The sequence below is a fragment of the Schistocerca americana genome, chromosome 1 (genome assembly GCF_021461395.2).
Source record: "Schistocerca americana isolate TAMUIC-IGC-003095 chromosome 1, iqSchAmer2.1, whole genome shotgun sequence".
NCBI lineage: Eukaryota > Metazoa > Arthropoda > Insecta > Orthoptera > Acrididae > Schistocerca > Schistocerca americana.
The window spans coordinates 301,057,278-301,081,010 of NC_060119.1; the positions used below are offsets into that span (position 1 = coordinate 301,057,278).

The 23,733-nt window shown below is 38.9% G+C and overlaps 1 protein-coding gene across 4 annotated transcripts in view; it reads right to left on the reverse strand.

Annotated features, from left to right (window-relative positions):
- Window positions 1-23,733, reverse strand: part of LOC124595406 (lysophospholipase D GDPD1-like) — a 189,489-nt gene that overhangs the window by 109,177 nt on the left and 56,579 nt on the right. For all 4 annotated transcript variants that reach the window (XM_047134157.1, XM_047134149.1, XM_047134145.1 and 1 more), the window contains exon 3: window positions 5,741-5,922. In XM_047134157.1, the coding sequence (XP_046990113.1) occupies window positions 5,741-5,922 (182 nt within the window). The remainder of the gene's footprint in view (window positions 1-5,740; window positions 5,923-23,733) is intronic.

The window sequence follows — 23,733 nt, forward strand, 5'->3', positions numbered from 1 at the left end:
GCTGGACAGGGGGATAGCAATGCTACCTTGACACTGGGCAATTTCACAACCTCAGAGCTGAATTTGAGGTAGCATGTCTGCGTGGCCATGTCCTTCATGGAGTGAGAGGTCACAGGAACAGAAGGACTGCCCGCTCATCAAGATGCATGGAACAACCCTGAGAGAAAGCAGCATTGCCAACATTGCAGTTGATACACGTGGGAGGAGGAGGTTGCCAATCGCCCTCATGTGCATCCCTACAAGAGGTTATGCATTTGGCTGGGTTTTGACAGGATGTTCTACTGTGGTTGAAAAGATGACACTGGTAGCAACGCATCAGGTTTGGAATGTAGAGTCAGACTGTGATAATTTCATAGCACCTTTGGTCTTGGATGGAACAACCACTCTATCAAAGGTGAGAAAAAGAGTGCAGGCGGGCACTAAGGAGGGATCTACCTTTTTCATCAACCGATGGATGACAATGACACCTTGATCAGAGAGGTAAGATTGTATCTTGGCCTTGCTCAGACTGTCGAAGAGCCCAGTATAAATAACACCACAGGAAGAATTCAGAGTTCTATGGGCCTCGACATGAACAGGGCAGCCGTGGAGAAGCGAGGTGGCAGGCAGTTGTCTTGAGAATTGGAAGTAGTTTTCAAAAGCGAAGTGCCGTTCCGTAAATGAGAGCAGGATGATACAGGGCCGGCAATGGCATCAACACCCCTCTGAATGATAAACGGATTTATTGTTGTAAAGAACTGATCGTCATCAGTATGTGAAACCACGAGGAACCGTGGTGCAGCTGGAAGGGTCTTTGAATCGTTAGCCTCATTCCATTTACATTTCGTAGATGCTGATTGTGAAGATAAATGGTTCACTATGAGAAAATCCCCCATTATTGCCAGTGTCTCCGACGGTGCGCTCCTTTCAACTGAGGGCCCATTCACAAGGGGGTGCAACTGCCTTAGGTGATTGTGTTCACACCTCAGGTCACACCTCCCGAACAGCTGACAGAGGGACCGATGGACAATTTGGGAAAGTAGCAGCTCAGGCAATCACCCGTCCCTGGGCCTGGCTTGAACTGTGGGTATGTGTGAACCCTACCTGTCGGCCCGGGGCTGGGAATTATGCATTACCCAGTCACCTGTTACACGTCAGACACGTGGGCTGGCCGTCAGGAGCACGCAAGGAGGAAGAAGAAATAGAAGAACATCAAAACATCAAATGCCAAGCGGAGGAATGAGAGAAGGGAAACAAAGAAAGGAAAAGGGAATGGAAAACAGTGGTGAGACTGTTCTTATGTCAGCGACAGACAATGCAGAACATTCCCAATAACATCCCAGACATGTTCCCCATGAGAGGGGAAAAACAACAGCAAGATCATATTTCCATAATGAGATTTTCACTCTGCAGCGGAGTGTGCACTGATATGAAACTTCCTGGCAGATTAAAACTGTGTGTCCGACCAAGACTCGAACTCGGAACCTTTGCCTTTCGCGGGCAAGTGCTCTACCATCTGAGCTACCGAAGCACAACTCACGCCCGGTCCTCACAGCTTTACTTCTGCCAGTATCTCGTCTCCTACCTTCCAAAAGCTCTCCAGCAAACCTGGCAGGAGAGCTTCTGTCAAGTTTGGAAGGTAGGAGACGAGATACTGGCAGAAGTAAAGCTGTGAGGAACGGGCGTGAGTCGTGCTTCAGCAGCTCAGATGGTAGAGCACTTGCCCGCGAAAGTCAGTAGCTCAGATGGTAGAGCACTTGCCCGCGAAAGGCAAAGGTCCTGAGTTCGAGTCTCGGTCGGGTACACAGTTTTAATCTGCCAGGAAGTTTCAGCAAGAGGATAGGCATGCACCATGGAAGGGAAAAGATTGTGCAAAGGCTGGGGCCCCGTGGAAGCCAAGCACGAACCCACCAAAGAGTGGCAAGCCAGCTGCCCCCTCCCCACCCCTGTCTTCTGTTGTCACACTTGTTTCACTCTGTACTGTATCGTGTGTTACACTACCACTTTCACATAACTGGTTGAAGAGGTTGATAAATAATTGCTAAGATGGTTGTCGTCTATTGGGATACCTTGTCATGTACACCATACAAGAACAAACAATATTCTTCCTACACTCTCCACACACTATGAGTATGTTGGCTTTTTCTGCAATGGTAAATCCCATCATCCGCTCATGACCTATTGCTTAGACTGTCGCATGCTAACTGTCTAGCAAGTTGCAATGCACTCAAGGAACACACAAGCTCACTGTAAGTTAAAAATTAGCACCATCGTACCTAGCAACTATGCAGCTGGAATGGCACAAACAAGTGTCAGCTTGGAAACTTTTCAAAATACAATATCTCTTAAATTACTCGCACTAGAATCCTGCAACAAACAGCACTGAAATTCTAATTCGCCCCACATTTAGTTTGTTAATACCATTAGGCAGAGCTCCATTTAAAAAACACACTTTCTAAGTATTATTACAATCTTCTGATTGGCTGACAACATTTGCCTGTACTAGCAAACCATTCTATGAAAACCTTATGTCAATAGCAAGTGCAACTTTTAGGTGATGAATTCTGTGTATGTATGTATATATATTACAAAAAGAAAAAAGATATACCATTGTGAGTAATTCCTACCTACCACCTTTTACAAATTACAGTAATAGAAATTCTTCTGCAGAATAGAAGGAGTTGACAAGAAGTAACTTCTTTGGTTTGTTTGCAAATTTTGCTGCCTGTCATACATTCTACATGACTGGGTAAGTGACCAAAAATTTTTGTTGCAGCATTTTGCACCCTTTTTTGTGTTGAAGACCACTGTGCGCCCTGCGCCCTTTTTTTTGCGCTAAAGACAACCTTAACGTGGAGCAATGAATGTAATTTTTCCTTCTGGTACTGTAATTATGTACACCATTGCCCCTTTTGAACCATACTTCATGAGGGAATAAATATACAATGAAGCAGTAGACAGAATGCAAAGTCCTTAAACAGATGTCTACAATATGATCGTGGGTGAGCACTACATATTACTCTTTCAGCAAATTTTTACACAACAAAGACTTTCTTTCTTAAAGATAAGCCCAAAACATTACTCCATATGACATTATTGAGTGAAAACATGCAAAACATGTCAACTTACTGACTTGTCTCTCCATGAGATTTGCAATGATTCTAAGTGCAAATGTGGCTGAACTAAGTTGTCTTAGGAGTTCTAAATTGTACTTTTGCCAATTTAAATTTTGATCAATATGGACACCTAAGAATTTTGAAGTTTCAAAAGTATTTATTATTTTGTCACTATGTTTTACACTTATCACTGGTGTAGTACCTCCAGAAGTGGAGAGCTGAATATGTTGTGCCTTTTTAAAATTGAAGTGAGACCATTCACAGAAAACCCATCAATGATACTTTTAACAACTCCATTTATCATGTCTTCTGTTTCTGCATGTATGCTTGGATTGATTACGATACTAGTGCAATCTGCAAAAATAACTTATTCTATTTGACTATTAAATGGGAGATGGTTTACATATATGAGAAACAACAGTGAACCTAAGATTAAGCAATAGGGAACAACCTATGTGATTTCACCTTAGTCAGAATTATGTCCCATGCTATACTGGTTGGATTACTAAGTAAAACTCTTCGCAGTCTTTTGTTTAGAAATGACATTATCTGTAGGTTGGCTATACCATGAAACCCAAAAAATTTCAATTTATCTAGGAGAATACTGAGGGTCACACAGTCAAATGCCTTAGACAGATAGTAGAAAATAACAACTGGCACTACTTTATTATTTAATGCTCATAAAATTTGGCGAGTGACCAATTAAATGGCATTCTCAGTAGATCAACTTTACTGAAACCCAAACTGTGATTTGCTGAGGATATTATTGTTGCTAAGGTGGGATGCTAATCTAGAATACATCGTCTTCTCAAAAATTTTGGAAAATGATGTCAGCAGTGAAACAGGTCAGTACTTACTACACCTTTTTTAAACAGGGGTTTAACAGTGGCCTATTTCAGACTCTTAGGAAAAATGCCTTGAGTTAGTAATGCATTATATAATGCAGATAAGACTAGGCTTATTAAAAAGGAACGTATCTTTGATGCTTCCATATGATTGAATTTTATGAAATTAACTTTTTCAACATACTGCTGTGACTTCTCTCTTGAACTGTTTGTCCCTATACTTTTTACTATATTTAAGAAATGATTATTAAACACATTAGCTGCCTGTGACTCATCATTTACAGCACTTCCATTCAGTTTAATTGTGATGTCACTTGTTCTGTGGCTGATTGTGCTGTCTCTAATGTCACTACATTCCATATAGCCTTAAGTCTGTTGTCCGAATTACTGGCTTCTGACATTATGTGCAAGTTTCTTGATTTTTTAATAGCCTTTCTTAGTAATTTTGAGTAGTCTTTGTAGTGTGCAACTACTTCAGAGTCCCTACTTGTTCTTAAAAGAATCATTTCCCTTTTCCTTTCACAAGATACTTTAATCCCTCTAGTGATCAATGGTTGTTTACATGGCTGTTTAATGTCCTTTCTGATTAGCTTATGCAGAAAGTTATTTTCAAACAATGATATCGATTTATCATGGAATAGATTAAATTGGTTCATTATAAATTTAAAGAAAGTACTATACTTGGAAGCTTTTCCATTACATATGGCACATAGTGACAGAAACCAGACTCCCTCAAGTGAATGAGCAACTTGAATTGTAATAGAAACATGCAATATTGAAACTTCACTCAAATAAATTGTATCTTGAACATATCATTCTAGAAAAAGAGGTATTCTAGTAGTTCTGTTTTCTTTGTATCAATTCTGACAATGTGTCTTATGAAATTAAATAGTATAACATATAAACATCACAAAATACCAGTTACCTTGTGTTTCTTGGAAATACTGAGGTTGGTTGCAACTGTGACAAACTACACTTCAGGAGAGTTAGCTGTAGAGGGTTACAGTTGCCTGTCACCTTTGAACCTACTTTGTAACTATCATGAAAGTACAATGGCTAGAAGATGATAAGTCTTTATCCCATGTAAACATCACAAGACATTAGTCATAACAGGCAAAATGAGCAAGGTTTAATGAGACACTACATAACTGTGCAGTTCCTATTACGTTTCTCATATGTAGCACTGAAATTCCAATATGATAAAAACAAGTTCTTTACACTAACATTGTATAACAAACACCATGCACTATCCCCATTACGACACTAGTGCAAAGTTACTGACCTTTGCTGTATGTGCTGTAAAATTAAGGGACTTAGACAAAATAAAAAAGCATATGCATTTTAGAAAGCAGAATCCTATGTCCGAGTCGTAATAAAATTCTGATTTTTAAGCAGTATTTGTAGTTTAATTTGCTCATGTTGCAGCTTCTGAGAAGTGACAAGATAAAAAACAGTTCTACTTCATCCCTAAAATTCTTTCATATACTTCCAGCAATGGTGTGGGATCAGAATGTATTGATCTGTATTTACTTTTTTCGTAGGGGAACAGTAAGTTGTGTAACATTATTTTGCCAATGACATTTGTGTCATATCATCACAATGATAACAACAAGCTATGCCATTGGCAATACTAATCAGTGCACAAAAATTCCCCAGTTTGGATAAATTAACTTTTGTTCATGACTCTCAAAACATTTCGCATTCACACACTTCCACAGCATCAATAAAATAACACCTTACATTCTATTATTTTCTGGAACCATATACTACATTCATAATGGAAAGAAACAGATTTGATACCTGGGTCAAAATCAACAGGTAGTTCTGGTTTTAACAGAGGAAGATCACAGTAATTGAGTTGGGAGATATTGCAATCAACACCAGTGCTGCGTAGCAAGTTTTGATCATGTGAAACAACTACTTTGCTGTCTTTTGTAATTTGACAGTCCAGCTCCAACATATCAGTTCCCAAAGCAACAGCCCTGTAACACATAACATAATCAACTATGAAGTTTCTTTAGTTATTTTCCATGAAGAGATATATACCTATGGTATTTTAAAGTGTGTCTATACCTTCCAATACTTTGAAGAACAGTTCAGGTATATTTCTCGTGTAATCTAAATAACAAGGTTAAAAAAAGGAGTAATTAAACACAGAACAAAAACGGAGTGCCTTTTTACCAACGGCTGAAGGAAAAAAAAAATTACAAACACATGGAAGAAGAAAAGCCAGTCTGAGCCCAGAATCAAAATATAAAAATAAGGTAGAGAAATTAAGGAGATAACTATAGATTATGGACTATTGGTAGCTCACTGGCACACTGGAATTTGATTCTCAGTTATTGCAATTAATTGTACTTCTGTCAGTCCTATCTTACTCATTCAGTCACTCTTGATAAAAAGTTCACACAGACTCATCTTCATATCACATCTACATCTTTTCCAATACCATCATAAGGATTAGAGAGTTAACAATTATATTGTTAATTCACAAGAAAGACACTAGTAGGAGAAACATGGTAGCAGGCAGACATTTTTTCTTATAATTATCTCTCTTCAATATCATTTTGAGACAGACGGGATTTTACCTTTGACCCCATATTTTCAATAAGACGTTACCACTCTCTTCCACAACTTTTTTGAATGGACTGCTATGCCATGCTTCTCTCTCTCTCTCTCTCTCTCTCTCTCTCTCTCTCTCTCTCTCTCTCTCTCTCCCCCCCCCCCCCCCCCTCCTCTCTCTCTCTCTCTCTCTCTCTCTCTCTCTCTCTCTCTCTGCATCCACCTCTCATCTGTTATTGTTTCACAACCAAAATTATAAAATTGCAAACTCTGAGGATAACTGACAAACATTGTTAAAAAACTGAGATTGTGACCTGAGTGTCAATCTTCTTTTGAGGAGGACAGGGAGTGCACACAGATGCACATCACATCACTTGAGCACATTTCACATCTACTGAATACACCACACATCTACAGACTGAATCCTGCCAAGTTCAATACATTACAAGGAAGTAAACATGTCAAAGAACACACAAGAGGAAGACAGTCCACATCACTGACACCGCCCACACCCCCTGGTCCATGACCCCAATTTGGGTTTTCAGCTTCACATTGTCGACTGCCTTTGTCAAACAGTCAGTAACATTCTTCTCACTTGTGATGTATTCCAAACTTATGTTGTTGGCTTCCACCTCCTCATGCACAAAGAAAATCTTCAGATCCATATGTTTAGTCCTTTCAGAAGCCTCACGATTTTCAGCAAGTTTCTTCGCACCTAGATTGTCAATGAAAATCTTCATGGGGTGGTGCAGAAAACAATCTTCACCAATTTCACCAAGAAAGCTATTCATCCACTTTGCTTCTCTTACAGTTTCACTCAGTGCAACAAACTCTGCTTCAACAGTGCTTAGTGCCACAGTTCAATGTTTCCTGCTGCTCCAACTTACAGCTGCAACCCCCAAATACTGTCAAATATCGACTAAAGGATTTATGGTGGTTTGGATTAGCTCCCCAGTCTGCATCAGTATAGATCACAATCTTCTTATCAGTCTTACGGAAAACAAGTGCATCATTCATTGTACCACACAAATAGCGTAGTGTATGTTTGACAGTACACCAGTGCTCCTCACTTGGATTGTTGCTGAACTGGCTCAAGTATGTCACTGGGCATGCTAAATCTGGCCTCGTACCCATATGCAGTTACTATGAGTTCACGTTGTATAGCATAGTACACACATGGGTCAGCTATTGATCGCAGCATCTGTTGCTTGCTCAGGAACTCGTCAAGTGTTTTGTTCCATCTCCTGCCCGATTGATGCAACCCACAGATGCACTTTCCTAATTTGCAGATCCATTCACCATTGCGCAGTTCTTCTTGATCTGGTATGCCATTGAATTTTCTTCTTAGTTTGTCAGTGGCATCTGTGGAACCCATGGGTAGTTCCACATAGACCTCATCTCTGATGTCAGCCATCAAATACGCTACAACAACATCTAAATGGTGAACTTCCCAGTCTTGTTCAACTGCTGTTCCCATCAGTAGTCGCATACTTTTCATTTTTACTACTGGACTTCTACCGTATCTTCCTTCGCCGTTGTCGTTGTTACCGTGAGACACCGTTATACCAAGAGGAAAGGCGCGTCGATCTTAGAGCATGAGATATGATGACCTTAAGCCATTGACAACACACAACGGTCACGGTAGCACCTGATTCCAGAATAGCTGCAGTAGTTAAGATCTACGAACTATCCCCTGTTGACCAGGTCCCCAAAACTTAACTCGTAACGAGATCCCTTCAAAGCAAATTGTCATAACGATCCTCTATAAAGGCTTCGCACAACGAGAAGAAATGTTATGGTTTATGGAATAATAACAGATACGACCAAACTGTCTTGTCTCTTCTGCTTTATTTTACATAACTTCGTTCGCAGTTTCATTTCGCATTCACCACTCATTCACCGAAACACTTTGATGAACAGTTTTGGTTGCTTAACACCAACAGCTTTTCTCCTTTTTATAAATTGAAGCCCACTCTCCGTGATATAATTTTAAAAAAAAACGGTCTCAATACCGCGTCCCTCGTGAGATGCGAATAGACTTATCCCGGAATTGACTGCCCTGTAGGTGTACTCAATTTAATGACCACACTTCGCAGTCCGCTATTTCGCGTAACTGAATGTCCATTTGTTAGTCTGATTATACACTGTAGCTATTTAAAATTCGCCCCTATATTTTTCACAACGCACAATTAGCACTTCGTTACTTGTTTTTTTTTTTTTTTCCCCTAAGAGTAAACGGAAAAAAAGACGCCGTATCATCGGCTTAGTCGACATAAAGCAAAACACCTTAATATGCCCAATTTCACCTCTTCTTATAGGATCGGCTACCTTACTCATTAATTTACTACATATTATTTCCAATAACACTAAACAGGTATTGCCGTTATATTTTAATTGTATTCAAAAGCATATTACTACTATTATGACCAACCAAATCGTCACAAATCGCGCGGCGTGCGTTTTTAATGATAACTTATGCTATTCAATTTCCGTTACAGGTATCTTGACTTGTAATGTTACACGGCCCCCCAGACTGTGATGTCTTGAAGAGGGTTCCAGACAGAACAGGCTTTTTTTTTTTTTTTTTTTTTTTTTTTTGTACAGTGACAGGAGAGGGTATTTGTTTCGGCGAATACACTCACTCTCCGATTCACTCAACAAGTCAGTAAATACATTCTACAATATTTAAGTTGAGTTAATGGGCCTAGACAAAATGCCCTTAACTAATATTATAGGTTGTCTTAGAAACACTTCGCACTAATCACTTCATATTCATACCACTTTTTTTTTTCTTGGATGAAGCCCTCAGTTCTTCAACCGACTGTGCAAGGCAGGGATCACAGCCGGGTTCGACGATTGGCATCCTAGGCCAAAACCCTTATCAGGCCACTTGTTTAACCAGAGAGGATTTGGTCCTTTTCTTTTCCTCTTAATTCCACTTTTAAATCATCCATCCTCGCTGTTCGGTGAGAGGATAAATCGTATTTCAGCGTCGATATTGTTGCTGATACCAAGAAGGTATCTCATGGAAATCGTCGGTACATTCTTTAATTTTCTTTGTAAGTTAGTATAAGAACGTATTTATCCACTGGTGCTTTTATTTAGTCCACTGAGTGTAGTCCTGGTATCATTCAGTGTTTCTTGAATCTATATTTTGCTCATTATTGATAATACTTCTTCAGGTCTATGTGAGGGAACAAGCCTTTAATTACATCAGTATCACAATCTGCCAGGAGGTAGCTCCCTTCATGAGGCATTTTCATTATTTTGTATGGACCTGTATATAAATATTGCCATTTCTTATTCAGTCTTTTCCTGGTTGATGCTTTTGGGTGATTTCTCAATAAAATTTCTTCCCCTACATAATATGTGACTACTTTCTTCACATTTTTATCAAAACGGGTTCTTCTCAATTGTGCTTGATGCTTCAGGTTTTCGTAGACCTTCTTCACCATATCTTCTTTCTTGGTAATCTTTTGTTCTATCGCAGGTAATTTCTTCATCCATTCTGGCACGATACTTTCATCAAATACTATTTGGTTAGGTGAATAACCTGTCGATAAGTGTGGTAAGTCATTATACACTTTCTCAAATTCATAAATCCAATCGATCCATTTATAATGTTGTTTGGGTATGTACGTCCGTAAAAATCGGTTCAACTCTCGGAAGATTCTCTCAACCGGATTTCCACAAGGGTAAAATCTTGAGATGTAAATGTGCTGGATTCCTTGTTCTTTCATAGTGTCTCTCCATACTTTGCTTGTATAATAAGCAGCGTTGTCTGTCAAGATCATTATAGGTTTGCCAAGCTCAGTTATATAGTTGTTGATAAATTTGCGCAACATGGGTCGAACGTGGAGATTTTTCAAAGGATATAATTTCACATATTTTGAAAAGAGATCATAGAAAGCCAATACATATTTGAACCGTCCACGTGTCATGGGACATGGCCCACAGACATCACATGACACCAACATTAAAGGTTGTTGTGGGATGATAGGATGTAATTCTATCTTCCGACAATAGTTTATGGGTTTCGCCTTCTGACATATTTTGCACTTCTTAAGAATATTTGTAGCTATACGTCCCAGATTTGGATGATAGCAGTATTGTGCTATTTTGGCTGTACATTTAGCGGCACCAAAATGACCCCAATTCAAGTGAGTGTACCATACCAGTGATTCTAAATATTTATTTGGAACACAAACTTTCCAAACATCTTCTTCATCCTTCCTCCGATACAATATTCCGGATTTTAATTGATACTGTTCTTGAGAGTGACTTAGCATTTTGCTTTCAACAGCATGCCTAATGGCTTTCCACTACTTATCATCTTCTTGCAGTTGTGGAAGACTTCGACATAGCTGTGAAATCTGCCTCTCACAATATTGCCTTGATAAATTCATGACTTTAAAGTCAATAGTCCGTTCTTCACACTCGTCGTCATTCTTTCTTTTCGGTAGTCTTGAAAGAGCATCGACTATGATGTTGTCTTTCCCTCTGATGTATTTGAGCGTAATATCATATTCTTGCAGTAGCAAGGCCCACCGGGTTAAACGTGAATGGAACATCCTTCCTGTTAAAATAAAAGATAAAGCTTTGTGGTCGCAGAATACAATGATCTTCTTTCCATATAAAAAATAGCGAAACTTTCTAAGGGACCAGACCACGGCCAGTACTTCCAATTCAGTAGTACAATATGCACGTTCACGGCTAGAGAGTGTTCTGCTGGCAAACCCAATTATTTTGATGGTACTGATATCTTCTGGATTGTCCATCTGGAAAAGAGTGGCACCCAATCCTGTTTCAGAAGCATCCACAGCAATATAAAAATCTTGATCAAGTCTCGGATGATGTAACAGTGGAGCATTAGTCAAAGCATTGCGGATGTTATCAAAAGCTTGCGTGCATTCGGAATTCCACTCCCACATGACATTTTTTCTTAACGGCCGTAACAAACAGTCTTGGCTTCCTAACTGATTGGGTAAAAATCATCAAAAAAATGAAACTAAGCCGATAAATGACTTTAATTCCGTCCTATTTTTTGGATAAGCACATCTGTTAATCGCATCCATCTTTTTAGGATTTGGTTTTATCCCTTCAGGAGTGATTATATGTCCAAGAAATTTCAATTGGTTATGAGCAAACTTGGATTTTCTCAAATTTACAGTAACTCCGTATTACAAAAATTTCGCAAAAACTCTTCTTAATAAGTCCAAATGTTCCTCCCAAGTTTCAGAAGCAATTAGCAAATCATCCACATATAAAGTAACTTCATTCAAAAGGTCTCTGCCCAGTACGGTATCTAATGCCGATATGAAAACACCACCGCTTATTTTCAACCCAAATGGCATGACGGTAAACTGGTAACTTCGGCCCAGAAAAACGAATGCAGTATATTTTCTAGATTCTTTCGACATTCTAGTTTGCCAATATGAACTACGCATATCCAAAGAAGTTAAGAAGCGGGCACCATAAAACTTTTGTACTAACTCTTCTAGGTTCTCCGGTCGCGTTTGTACAGGTATAATGATCTTTTTGATCTCTCTGGCATCCAACACCAATCTGATGTCACCATTGGGTTTAATTACCGCCATAAGAGGGTTACAATATTCGGAATCTGAGGGCTCAATAATACCCCATTCTAACATTTTATTGATTTCCTTTCTGACTACTTCTTTCTTTGTCCATGGGATAGAATAGGAAGTACGACAAAAGGGTTTATGTGCATACGTCTTTATATGGAATTCAAAGTCTTTTATTATACCCGGACGTTTACTAAAAATCGACTGATATGCTTCCAACAAGTAGTACAGTTCGTCCCTTTGGATAACAGATAAATATTCTGATTCTAACACCTTTTCCTGCAATGACATTTTATCAATCATTTCTTCAGAACATTCAATAAGGCATATATCATACATATTTGCATCATCAATACTGACATATTTTACCATTAGATTCATACACAACTGATTTGGAATTACTCGGCCCTTTCTCAGGGTGGCTGTCAAAACATTACCATTGGAATTAAATATACATTCACCTTTCTCTAAATTAAAGATTGCACCGGTCTCACATAAAAAATCCAAACCCCAGATACATGGTTCTGTCATTTTAGGAACAACCAGGAATGTACTTTCTATTTGAGCCCCCCGTATTGTAACATCGACACGTACCTGTTTCACAACTTTTTGCATTTTTGCGCTGAACGCGCCAGACACGGTACATCCTGTGATAGGAAAAGTGGGCATTTTTACCCCTCAGCTTATCTGTTTTAAACAGTCCAGCGTCATGACACTAATAGTTGCTCCAGTATCAATTAATATTTCAACATCAACATTATTTATACTTGTTGGAATTATTGCCTGTAAAATTTGTCCACATTTATTAGAAACTTCAGGTTTTTCTTCAATTAATTCATTCATTATATCCTGATCATTATTGTACCTTAATACTCTCAGTTCAAATTGATGCCTGCCTACCTTCTCCTTTCCAGTCATCCTAGGAAGGCATTTGGTGACTGGTATTAGTTTAATATATCTCGTTGAGTCATCGGTGGGGGGTTCATGAACTTCCACAATCCGTACAGTATGATCCGAGTTATGGTATTCACCCCGTCGCACATTGGAGGCTCCTTCGCCCATTGGTATAACTCCTTGTGCTGGATGAGGACTCGAGGCATTTGTTCCACCCTGCCGATGAACATTATGCTTCGAATTATCTTCCCAAGGTCGAATACAATTGGGTTCATCACTTGGGTATCTGTTACTCTTATTAATATCACTACTTTGCACATTCGTGTCACCATATCGAGGTTTACCTCTAGCACAGTGTGATGCGGGTTTGACCTGGTTTTCGGTATTATTATTATCATACGTTAAATTATTATTATAATTATTCGTATTACTATGAGTGTGAGTCGACATTTGATTACTACTCATTTGTCTCGCGTCTTCCATAATCATATCTATAGAGTCAATCACCGACAAGAACTGTTCTACATCGTGATCAGGAACATTTATTAACTTTTCACGTATATTTATGGGCAACCTTCCCATCAAAATTCTGATCACTTCCTTGTGAGAAATTGGATCACTCCAATAACGTGTCTTATTTATGTACTTTTCAAAATATTGCCTTAAAGTACTCCTTTTACTGTTAAAATACTCAGGTTGGTAAACCTCTTTTCTTAATTTATCTTGTTTACTCGACGACCAGTATTTAGCCAAAAAAGTTGTTCAAACTCAGCGCAAGTATGGCAACTTTCACTTACTTCAGCGGCCCATAATGCGGCTTCTCCGGTAATTTTGGATACTATAAATTGAAGTCGGTCGTGTTCTGACCAGCTACGTGGAAATATTCTTTTGAAATTATTGATAAAGATTTTCGGATGCAGGTTGTTCTTTTCAGTGGAGAATGTTGGGAATTGTCTACTTTTAAAAATGCTGTTCTCCACCTTTAAAGAAGACAAATATCCTCGCTGACCAAAAGAATCATCATCTTTACCAACCGAATCATCAACTTCCCAATGCAAATTTTCACCACAATTGTACTTCGTATTATCACAAGTTCGGTTGTTTTTCGACCTATTCTCCGAACGTTCGTCCTCTGTCAACAAATTTTGTGATGACTTTCGTTCTAACTTCGCCAATTTATGATTGGTTTCCTTTTGCCATTTAGGTAACTCATCAACTATTTTCTCTTTTATTTTCTGAATTTCGCTAGTGAAGAGCTTAATTAATTCATCATTTCTACTTAGGTGCTCATTGATATTTTCATTTGGCTGGGATCCAATAGTAGTCTTAACCTTGTCTACAATTTCATTTCCTTTTATCTCTATCCATTCAGATAGATCTTCGTCAAGTCTTTTAGTTTGATCTACTAAATACTTGTCAATCCCCTTACGAGCATCGGACTCAAACTCGACTATTTGTTTCGAAAGCTCTTCTATCTGTGCGCTAGCACTGAAACAGCTGCTTTCACACTTAACCATCCTATTGGACAGGCCATCATAACTCTTCGAAACTACCTCATATTTCTTTTCTACGTCATGAAGTTTTCCCATTAAATTATTATATTGCCTTTCTAAGGTGTTAGAAAACTCTACATCTAGTTCTCCAAATTTCGCATTTAATTGTGTCTCCCAGTCCGCCTTTAATTCTTTCTTAGTATTTTCCAGTTTATAAACAAAGGTGTTCAGTTTGCTTTCCAAAGATTCCATTTTAACTTCTAATGAACCAAATTTGGCCTCAAATTTTTCTTTTAACTTTTGATTGTCCTCTTTTAATTGCTTATTATCTTTTTCTAGTGAACCAAGTATTCCATTCATTACACCCATTTGAGTATTTATTGATACCAGCATATCAAACATTTTTTGATTATTATTTTCAATTTGAGGATCAACTTGCTGATCTACTTCCGAAACCTCAAGATCTTTATGTTCTCCCATGCTGCTTACCTTACTTATCATTGTATTTGAATCTCCTAATGGCTATAAATCAATAACTGTATTATTATCTGTACATGTCTCCTGTCCCACATTGAGCTCATGGGATGCATCATCCCTATCCTCTTCACTTTCCTCTCTCTCTCTACTCATTACTCTACTCAACTGCACATTATCATGTATTTTTTTCGTTCGTTTTGACATGATTATTCACTACCAAGACATACACTTATTTTCACTATGTATTTATATATATTTATCTACCGAAATCATGAAGTCTCAAATTCCTTTTTTTTTTTTAATAATTATACAGTTATTTTAATCATACCTGGTAGTATCGCTCACTTTTAGCGATTATTGAAGAATACCTCTTTCATTGAACAGACTCACTGGCTGCTACAATGTTTTCCAACTCTAGGGTTCGTGAATCCGGATGACACTCGACTCGATGCAGCAATCCTCCTCGATCGAGCCCCACGTTGGGCGCCACTTCTACCGTATCTTCCTTCGCCGTCGGCGTTGTCGTTGTTACCGTGAGACACCGTTATACCAAGAGGAAAGGCGCGTCGATCTTAGAGCATGAGATATGATGACCTTAAGCCATTGACAACACACAACGGTCACGGTAGCACCTGATTCCAGAATAGCTGCAGTAGTTAAGATCTACGAACTATCCCCTGTTGACCAGGTCCCCAAAACTTAACTCGTAACGAGATCCCTTCAAAGCAAATTGTCATAACGATCCTCTATAAAGGCTTCGCACGACGAGAAGAAATGTTACGGTTTATGGAATAATAACAGATACGACCAAACTGTCTTGTCTCTTCTGCTTTATTTAACATAACTTCGTTCGCAGTTTCATTTCGCATTCACCACTCATTCACCGAAACCCTTTGATGAACAGTTTTGGTTGCTTAACACCAACAGTCAATGATAATGATACAGCTTTTCTCCTTTTTATAAATTGCAGCCCGCTCTCCGTGATATAATTTAAAAAAAAAAAACCGGTCTCAATACCGCGTCCCTCGTGAGATGCGAATAGACTTATCCCGGAATTGACCGCCCTGTAGGTGTACTCAATTTAATGACCACACTTCGCAGTCCGCTATTTCACGTAACTGATTGTCCATTTGTTAGTCCGATTATACACTGTAGCTATTTAAAATTCGCCCCTATATTTTTCACAACGCACAATTAGCACTTCGTTACTTCTTGTTTTTTTTATTCCCCCCCCCCCCCACCCTAAGAGTAAACGGAAAAAAAGACGCCGTATCATCGGCTTAGTCGACATAAAGCAAAACACCTTAATATGCCCAATTTCACCTCTTCTTATAGGATCGGCTACCTTACTCATTAATTTACTACATATTATTTCCAATAACACCGCCGTTATATTTTAATTGTATTCAAAAGCATATTACTACTATTATGACCAACCAAATCGTCACAAATCGCGCGGCATGCGTTTTTAATGATAACTTTATGCTATTCAATTTCCGTTACAGCTATCTTGACTCATAATGTTACAGACTGTAACTTTTGTCAAAATCTATGCCTGGTTCTTGCTCATTTCCTAAAGCTACCACTCGTGCTCTGTGCCTAACAATTCTTCCGTTTCATCATATTTCCATTTGAAGACCCATTTTGTTCGTATTGTTTATATTGGTGTGTGTTATTGGTATGTGGTACAAATGTCCAGGTTTGTTTTTGCAGTAGTTTTTCCAATTCTTCTTTCTAACATCGCTTCTTGCCATTTGTTTCTATCTTCAGCTGATATGACTTCCCGTACACTTTGTGGATCATTTTCTCTTGGTGTACTCTCCATTCACTATTGCATATACCTTCTTTTCTTTTGTCTCATAGTCTGTAGCCATTTTGGTGGATTGACTTGTCATCCAGAATGTGTTCTGTAGTTTTCATTTATTTCAGATTCTTGAAGTTGACAGTCATTATCCTCTGTTGTGGGGTAAACGCTTTCAGCACTCTGATCCTTGTCAGCACTCTCCTCCTCAATGTCAGTGTTTTCAGAAGGCAAGCATGTTTCCATAGCTTCGCTTCGTTCAATTTCAGGCACCACTTCTGTTTCCATAATATCCACATTCTGTAATGCCTCTTCATCATCTGTGATGTTAGTGGTCTTCAGGTCAATCACCTTTGCAACACTTTTGCTGTTTTGCAGGAAAGAGTCTTTCATCAATTAGCACATCTCTGGCAATAGTTGTGTTTCCTGTCATTGGATGCCACAGTCTGTAGGTCTTTATAGTTTCTGAGTATCCAATCATTACATAAGGCTGTCCTTTTGGTTCAAATTTGTCACACTGGTTTTTCATTTTTGCCCAAGCACGAAATCTGAATAATCGCAGATGATCAATTTTTGGTTCCCGTCCATGCCAACGTTTGTAGGGACTTTCTCCATCATTTTCTGTTGTTGGACATCTATTTTGCAAGTAATTTGCTGTAGCTATTGCTTCACCCCAGAAATTTTGTGGCAATCCACTCTCTAACAACAAATATTGCACAATATTTGAGAGAGTTTGGTTGAACTGTTCTGCCACACCGTTTTGTTGAGGTGTGGCAGGGACAGTCAACTGCCTCTAAATACCTTCTTTTAACAAGTGTGTTTTGAATTCTTTATTCATATATTCATCTCCACTGTCTGAACGTAATGTTCGTATCCTACTCTGTTGACAATTTTCTGCATATGCTTTATATTCTTTAAATGAATGAAACATTTCACTTTTGGCTTTTAGTAAATATATCACTGCATATCTCGAGTAATCATCAATAAATGTGACAACATATTTTGATCCACCAAGTGACTGTGAGCCAGAAACACACATTACATCACTGGATATCAAACGTAGTGGTTCATTTGTTCTGTTTACAGTCAGTTTGGGGGAAGACTTGGCTTTAATCTTGCCTTCGACGTACACGCTACACATTTCAGTTATCTGGTCATCAGATGCTTCGAGAGTAATTCCACTGCATTTGACTTGTTTCTTTGTCTTTTCGATGTGAATCTGACCTAGTCTTCAGTGCCACAAATCTAGTTCCTGACTAGTGTGAAGATTTGCAGTATGGTCAGGTCCACTCACTGAAGGGCTGGAGCTGTCTTCACAAAAGTAATACAAATTGCCTTTTCATGGTCCTTTCACAATTATTTCCCCACATTGTTTCCTCACAATGCCACAGCCAGAACTCAACAAATATCCACCACCAGCTACCTTTACCGATTCTTCACATTCGGTGAAAGTGATGAATTTATCCCGTTGGTAAGTCATGTGGTCTGTTGCTCCAATGTCCAGAATCCACACATCGTTTCTTTTGTTTTCACGGAAAGTGGGGTACATCACATGTGAATACACAATAGTGACCAACAAGGTCACACTTAATTCCCTTGTAGCATGAAATTTCATGTTAATGTGTTTCACTGTCAGTAATGCACTTTTGTTAGTGGTTAACGCAACAGAATTTGAGGATGTTTTACCTGCTTCCTTTCTCTGGTTTACTTGTTTGTCATTTGAAACATTATCGTCAAATTGTGGGAAGTTTCTTCTAATGTGTCCGTACTCTTGACTACGAAAACATCGTCGACCATGGTCATATGTTTTCTCATAACTGCTGTGACTGTTATCACACTGGTTGTTTCTGCGGCCTCATCCCCTTTGAATATTTCCGCCACACTTCATTAGTTGTGGTTGTCCTCTTCTGAACGCTGAAACCTTTAAGGCTCTCACTTCACTTTTGCATTTCATGTTTGTGTGTCGTCCTTCTTCTTTTAAAAGATGGCTTTTGAACTTCGTAAGTGAGAAATCCGACTCATCACATCGTCGCATACTTCTTGCAAAAGTCTCGTACTTTGAAGGTAGACCCATCAAGGTAAGCACAGCTGCTGGCTTGTCTGATAATTCAACGCCAGAACCCCGAACTTTGAACAGAAGTGCATTGCGTCTTATAAGTTAATCTAACATTGATTCATCTGCTTTCTTTTTGATGTTCACGTATTCCTTTAATGCAAGCATTCCATCCCACATATCTAAATGTGTATGGGAATCTTTCAGCACATCCCATATCTCTTTCACTTTTTCGCAGTCTTGTATATTGTCAAGTGAATTATCATCTACTGTTGTTAGCAGAATACCCATTGACCTTTCATTTGCTTTCTGTTTGTCTGCTGTGGGTGCATTTCCCATGCCAGGATCAATAGCACACCAACACTGTTTGCTTATGAGAATCCCCTTAATTCTTTGTGACCGGTGACAGTAAGTAGCTGCATTCAACAGTTCGATTTTATATTCATCCACCATTTTAGTGCTTTAAATATATCGTGCAGCAAAGAAAGATCCTCTGCTCATAACCCTGTGCCCATCCTCAAAGAATTCAGTCGTGCCCACCGCCCTCACACCGATTTAGCAATTTCGCCCAAAAATCCTCTTCGGAATCTGCAAAAGGGAAAAGTCCTCAGTACTCACAGTTTCTGAACATCTTGAACAACTCCACAGCCTGTCCTCGCTGAGATGTTACCCTCACACACTGCTGCTTCAGATTGGCGATCCCGGGCCCATAACCTGTTGATCTTCTTTTGAGGAGGGCAGGGAGCACACACTGTTGCACATCACATCACTTGAGCACACTTCACTTCTACCGAATCCCGCCAATTTCAATACATTACAAGGAAATAAACATGTCAAAGAACACACGAGAGGAAGACAGTCCACATCAATGACACTGAGGTCACTTTGCTTTGAAGGAGACCGACGGTGATCTGGATACCCAAGTAAACTGTAGAATTCACAGTCTTGGACACAATTTAACTTGTATGATCTTGTAGCTTTTGAGATTATATCTATCATAAGTTCTATAGTTTATAAGTAAATGTAGTGCAATAGTTAACTTTTGAACATAAAAGGGGGTGATTTAAGTTACATATAAAAATAAACTGATATGTTAAAAAGTAGTAGCAGTAATGTAAAATATGCCTGAGAGTACAAAAGATAAGAAATAAAAATATATCTAAAAGAAACACTGATATAAAGAGAGGTAGCTGTCCTAGATGATGTCAGTTGTCTCACTGTGTGGGTAGTCAAACAGTGTGCAATAGCAGTAAAACAGGCAGTGTCACTAGTAGTACATCAGCTTACATTTTACTGGGAGTGCCTAACTCGTGTCGATATCGGTGTGCTGTGCAAATATCGTCATCGGCAAGTAGCTCGCAGAATCAAGATGGAGGCTTAACAGGAACTAAACTGTGACTTGATACCACCACAATGCAATCAGTTATAACAAATCTTTGAAAATGTGAAAGTAGGCAGTTTGTGATGAAATTCACATTGTCCATAAATGAAGTTCTCACAATTATTTTTCATGGTAGCATATAAGGCGTGTGTGAGAAAAGTAATGAGACTGACTTTTTTTTATACACCAAAGTTTTTTCTTTTTTCAAACAACAACACTGACCCCTTGAAAGTACTTCCCTTCGGCAACTTTACACCAGCAGGGTTGTTCCCACTCTTGATAGCAGTGATGAAAGGCTTCAACTGGTAGGGCCTTTAACATGTTGGTCACATTGTTTTGAATGTTCTTCAGAGCCCCAAAATGACATTCTTGTAAGATATTGTTCAATTTTGGGAAATGGAAAAAAATCACAAGACTCATATTAGGTGAATATGTGGGCTGTGGAACAACAGGAATGCCTTTTGAGACCAAAAAATCTGTGATGGAGTGGCCATGTGACATAGGGTGGTGTTATGACGCAGCATCCACTTGTCTGCAATGTCCAGTCTCACTCAATTCACCCATCTGTAAAACACTTGAAGACAGTTTGTCCTGGAGGAACATATTCACAAGAGCATGCACAATTCGATGTTTTCATTGGTTTTTAAAGTTGAAGGCCTCCCTGAGTGAGTTTCATGTTGAACATGTTCTCGGCCTTCCAAAACTGATTTGGGCCAGCGAGTAACTTGTGCTCTTGATAAGAAATGTTACCCATGGGCCCTCTTCAACTTTTCAAAGGTTACACTCACAGATTCCCCAAGTTTAACACAAAACTTGATGACATTACATTTCCCTAAATACCACTGTTCCATTTTTGTACCACACCTTCACTTATCCCTCTCTAAGAAATCATGTAATGGCTGTACAGCGCTGAAACTCGAACAGTGCATCTGGAAGGGATGAACACACCAGTCTACAAAAGTAGAACAACTTGGCGTTGCCAGATCGCTCGCAGTGTTGTCAGTCTCACAACTTTTCTACACAACTCGTATTTCAATTTTTTCCAGTATATGAAGCAAAATACCTTCTTCATCATACAAAACATTTAAATGAAATTTGATACTGGTTGTAGCATCACACATTGCACTTAAAATCACTGCAAATCTTGGGGAGAGAGAAATAAGTAAGTTGACATATTTTGCATACACCCCCAGGCTGCAGCTGAGCCACGACGCTGCAAATATTGTGCAAGTTCCATAGGAGAATTTCTGTGAAGTTTGAATGGTAGGAGATGAGGTACTGGTGGAAGTAAAGCTGTGAGGATGGGTCGTGAGTTGTGCTTGGGTTGCTCAGTCAGTAGAGCACTTGCCCTTCAAAGGCAAAAGGTCCTGAGTCTGAGTCCGCTTGTGGAACACAGTTTTAATCTGACAGGGAGTTTCATATTTTGCACATTTTCATTTAATAATGTCATGTGGAATAATGTTCTGGGGTAACTTTTCTTTAAGAAAATGAGACTTCATTGCTTGAAAACATGCTTTAAGAATAATATATGGTGCTCACCAATGATCATTTTGTAGACACATGTTTAAGGAGCTGAGCATTCTGACTATTGCTTCACAATATATTTATTCCCTAACAACATTTGTTGTAAATAATCCACTATGATTCAAAAGGAACAATGATGTACATAATTACAATACCAGAAATAAGAATGACATTCATTATCTCCACATTAAGTTTGTCTATAACAGAGAAAGGGGCGCACAATGCTGTAATTAAAATTTTTAATCAGTTAACCAGTGATGTAAAATGTCTGACAAACACCAAAGTAAAATTTGAAAACAAACTGAAAGAGTTTCACCTTGATAACTACTCCTATTCCATAGAAAAATTTCTATTATTGTAGTGCGTAAAAGGCAGTAGGTAGAAATCACTAATTCACATCTGTATATTTTTGAATTACCATGCAATTTGATCCATGGAACACAAATCTAACAAACTGTGTTCATACGTATATTCCTTGCATTACACAGTACAGTTTCAGCCTATCTGTCTGATATATCCATTTGCCTGCTGTACATCTATTACAATTACCACACTTTCACCACCTGAACTTGAATATTTGTCATTTCTGTCACAACATATAATCCTTCTACTTATTTGTGTGTCTGTGGCTTTGGAAGACATTGTGCTATTCTGTCAGGATCATGTCCGTTACAACATAATTTGCCTTCCCTTCGGTTCACCAATGTTGAAAATTTAGTGTAAAAGCGTCCCCTCTTATATAGGTAGTTGACAATATTTGAGTAATAATTGTTATTTTGAACAACCTACACTATTTGATCAAAAGTATCTGCACACCCCCCCCCAAAAACATGTGGTTTTCATATTAGGTGCATTTTGCTGCCACATACTGCCAAGTACTCCATATCTGCGACCTCAGTAGTCATTAGACATCGTGGGAGAGCAGAATGGGGCGCTCCGCAGAACTCACGGACTTCGAATGCGGTCAGGTGATTGGGTGTCATTTGTGTCATACGCCTGTATGCGAAATTTCCACACTGCTAAACATCCCTAGGTCCACCGTTTCCAATGTGATAGTGAAGTAGAAACGTGAAGGGACATGTACAGCACAAAAGCGTGTGTGTTGACTCACAGAGACTGTTGTTGTTGTTGTTTGTTGTTTTGGTCTTCAGTCCTGAGACTGGTTTGATGCAGCTCTCCATGCTACTCTATTCTGTGCAAGCTTCTTCATCTCCCAGTACCTACTGCAACCTACATCCTTCTGAATCTGCTTAGTGTATTCATCTCTTGGTCTCCCCCTATGATTTTTACCCTCCACGCTGCCCTCCAATACTAAATTGGTGATCCCTTGATGCCTCAGAAATATGTCCTACCAACCGATCCCGTCTTCTGGTCAAGTTGTGCCACAAACTTCTCATCTCCCCAATCCTATTCAATACTTCCTCATTAGTTATGTGATCTACCCATCTAATCTTCAGCATTCTTCTGTAGCACCACATTTCGAAAGCTTTTATTCTCTTCTTGTCCAAACTATTTACCGTCCATGTTTCACTTCCATACATGGCTACACTGCATACAAATACTTTCAGAAACGTCTTCCTGACACTTAAATCTATACTCGATGTTAACAAATTTCTCTTCTTCAGAAACGCTTTCCTTGCCATTGCCAGTCTACATTTTATGTCCTCTCTACTTCGACCATCATCAGTTATTTTGCTCCCCAAATAGCAAAACTCCTTTACTACTTTAAGTGTCTCATTTCCTAATCTAATACCCTCAACATCACCCGACTTAACTCGACTACATTCCATTATCCTCGTTTTGCTTTTGTTGATGTTCATCTTATATCCTCCCTTCAAGACACCATCCATTCCGTTCAACTGCTCTTCCAAGTCCTTTGCTGTCTCTGACAGAATTACAATGTCATCGGCGAACCTCAAAGTTTTTATTTCTTCTCCATGGATTTTAATACCTACTCTGAATTTTTCTTTTGTTTCCTTTACTGCTTGCTCAATATACAGATTGAATAACATCGGGGAAAGGC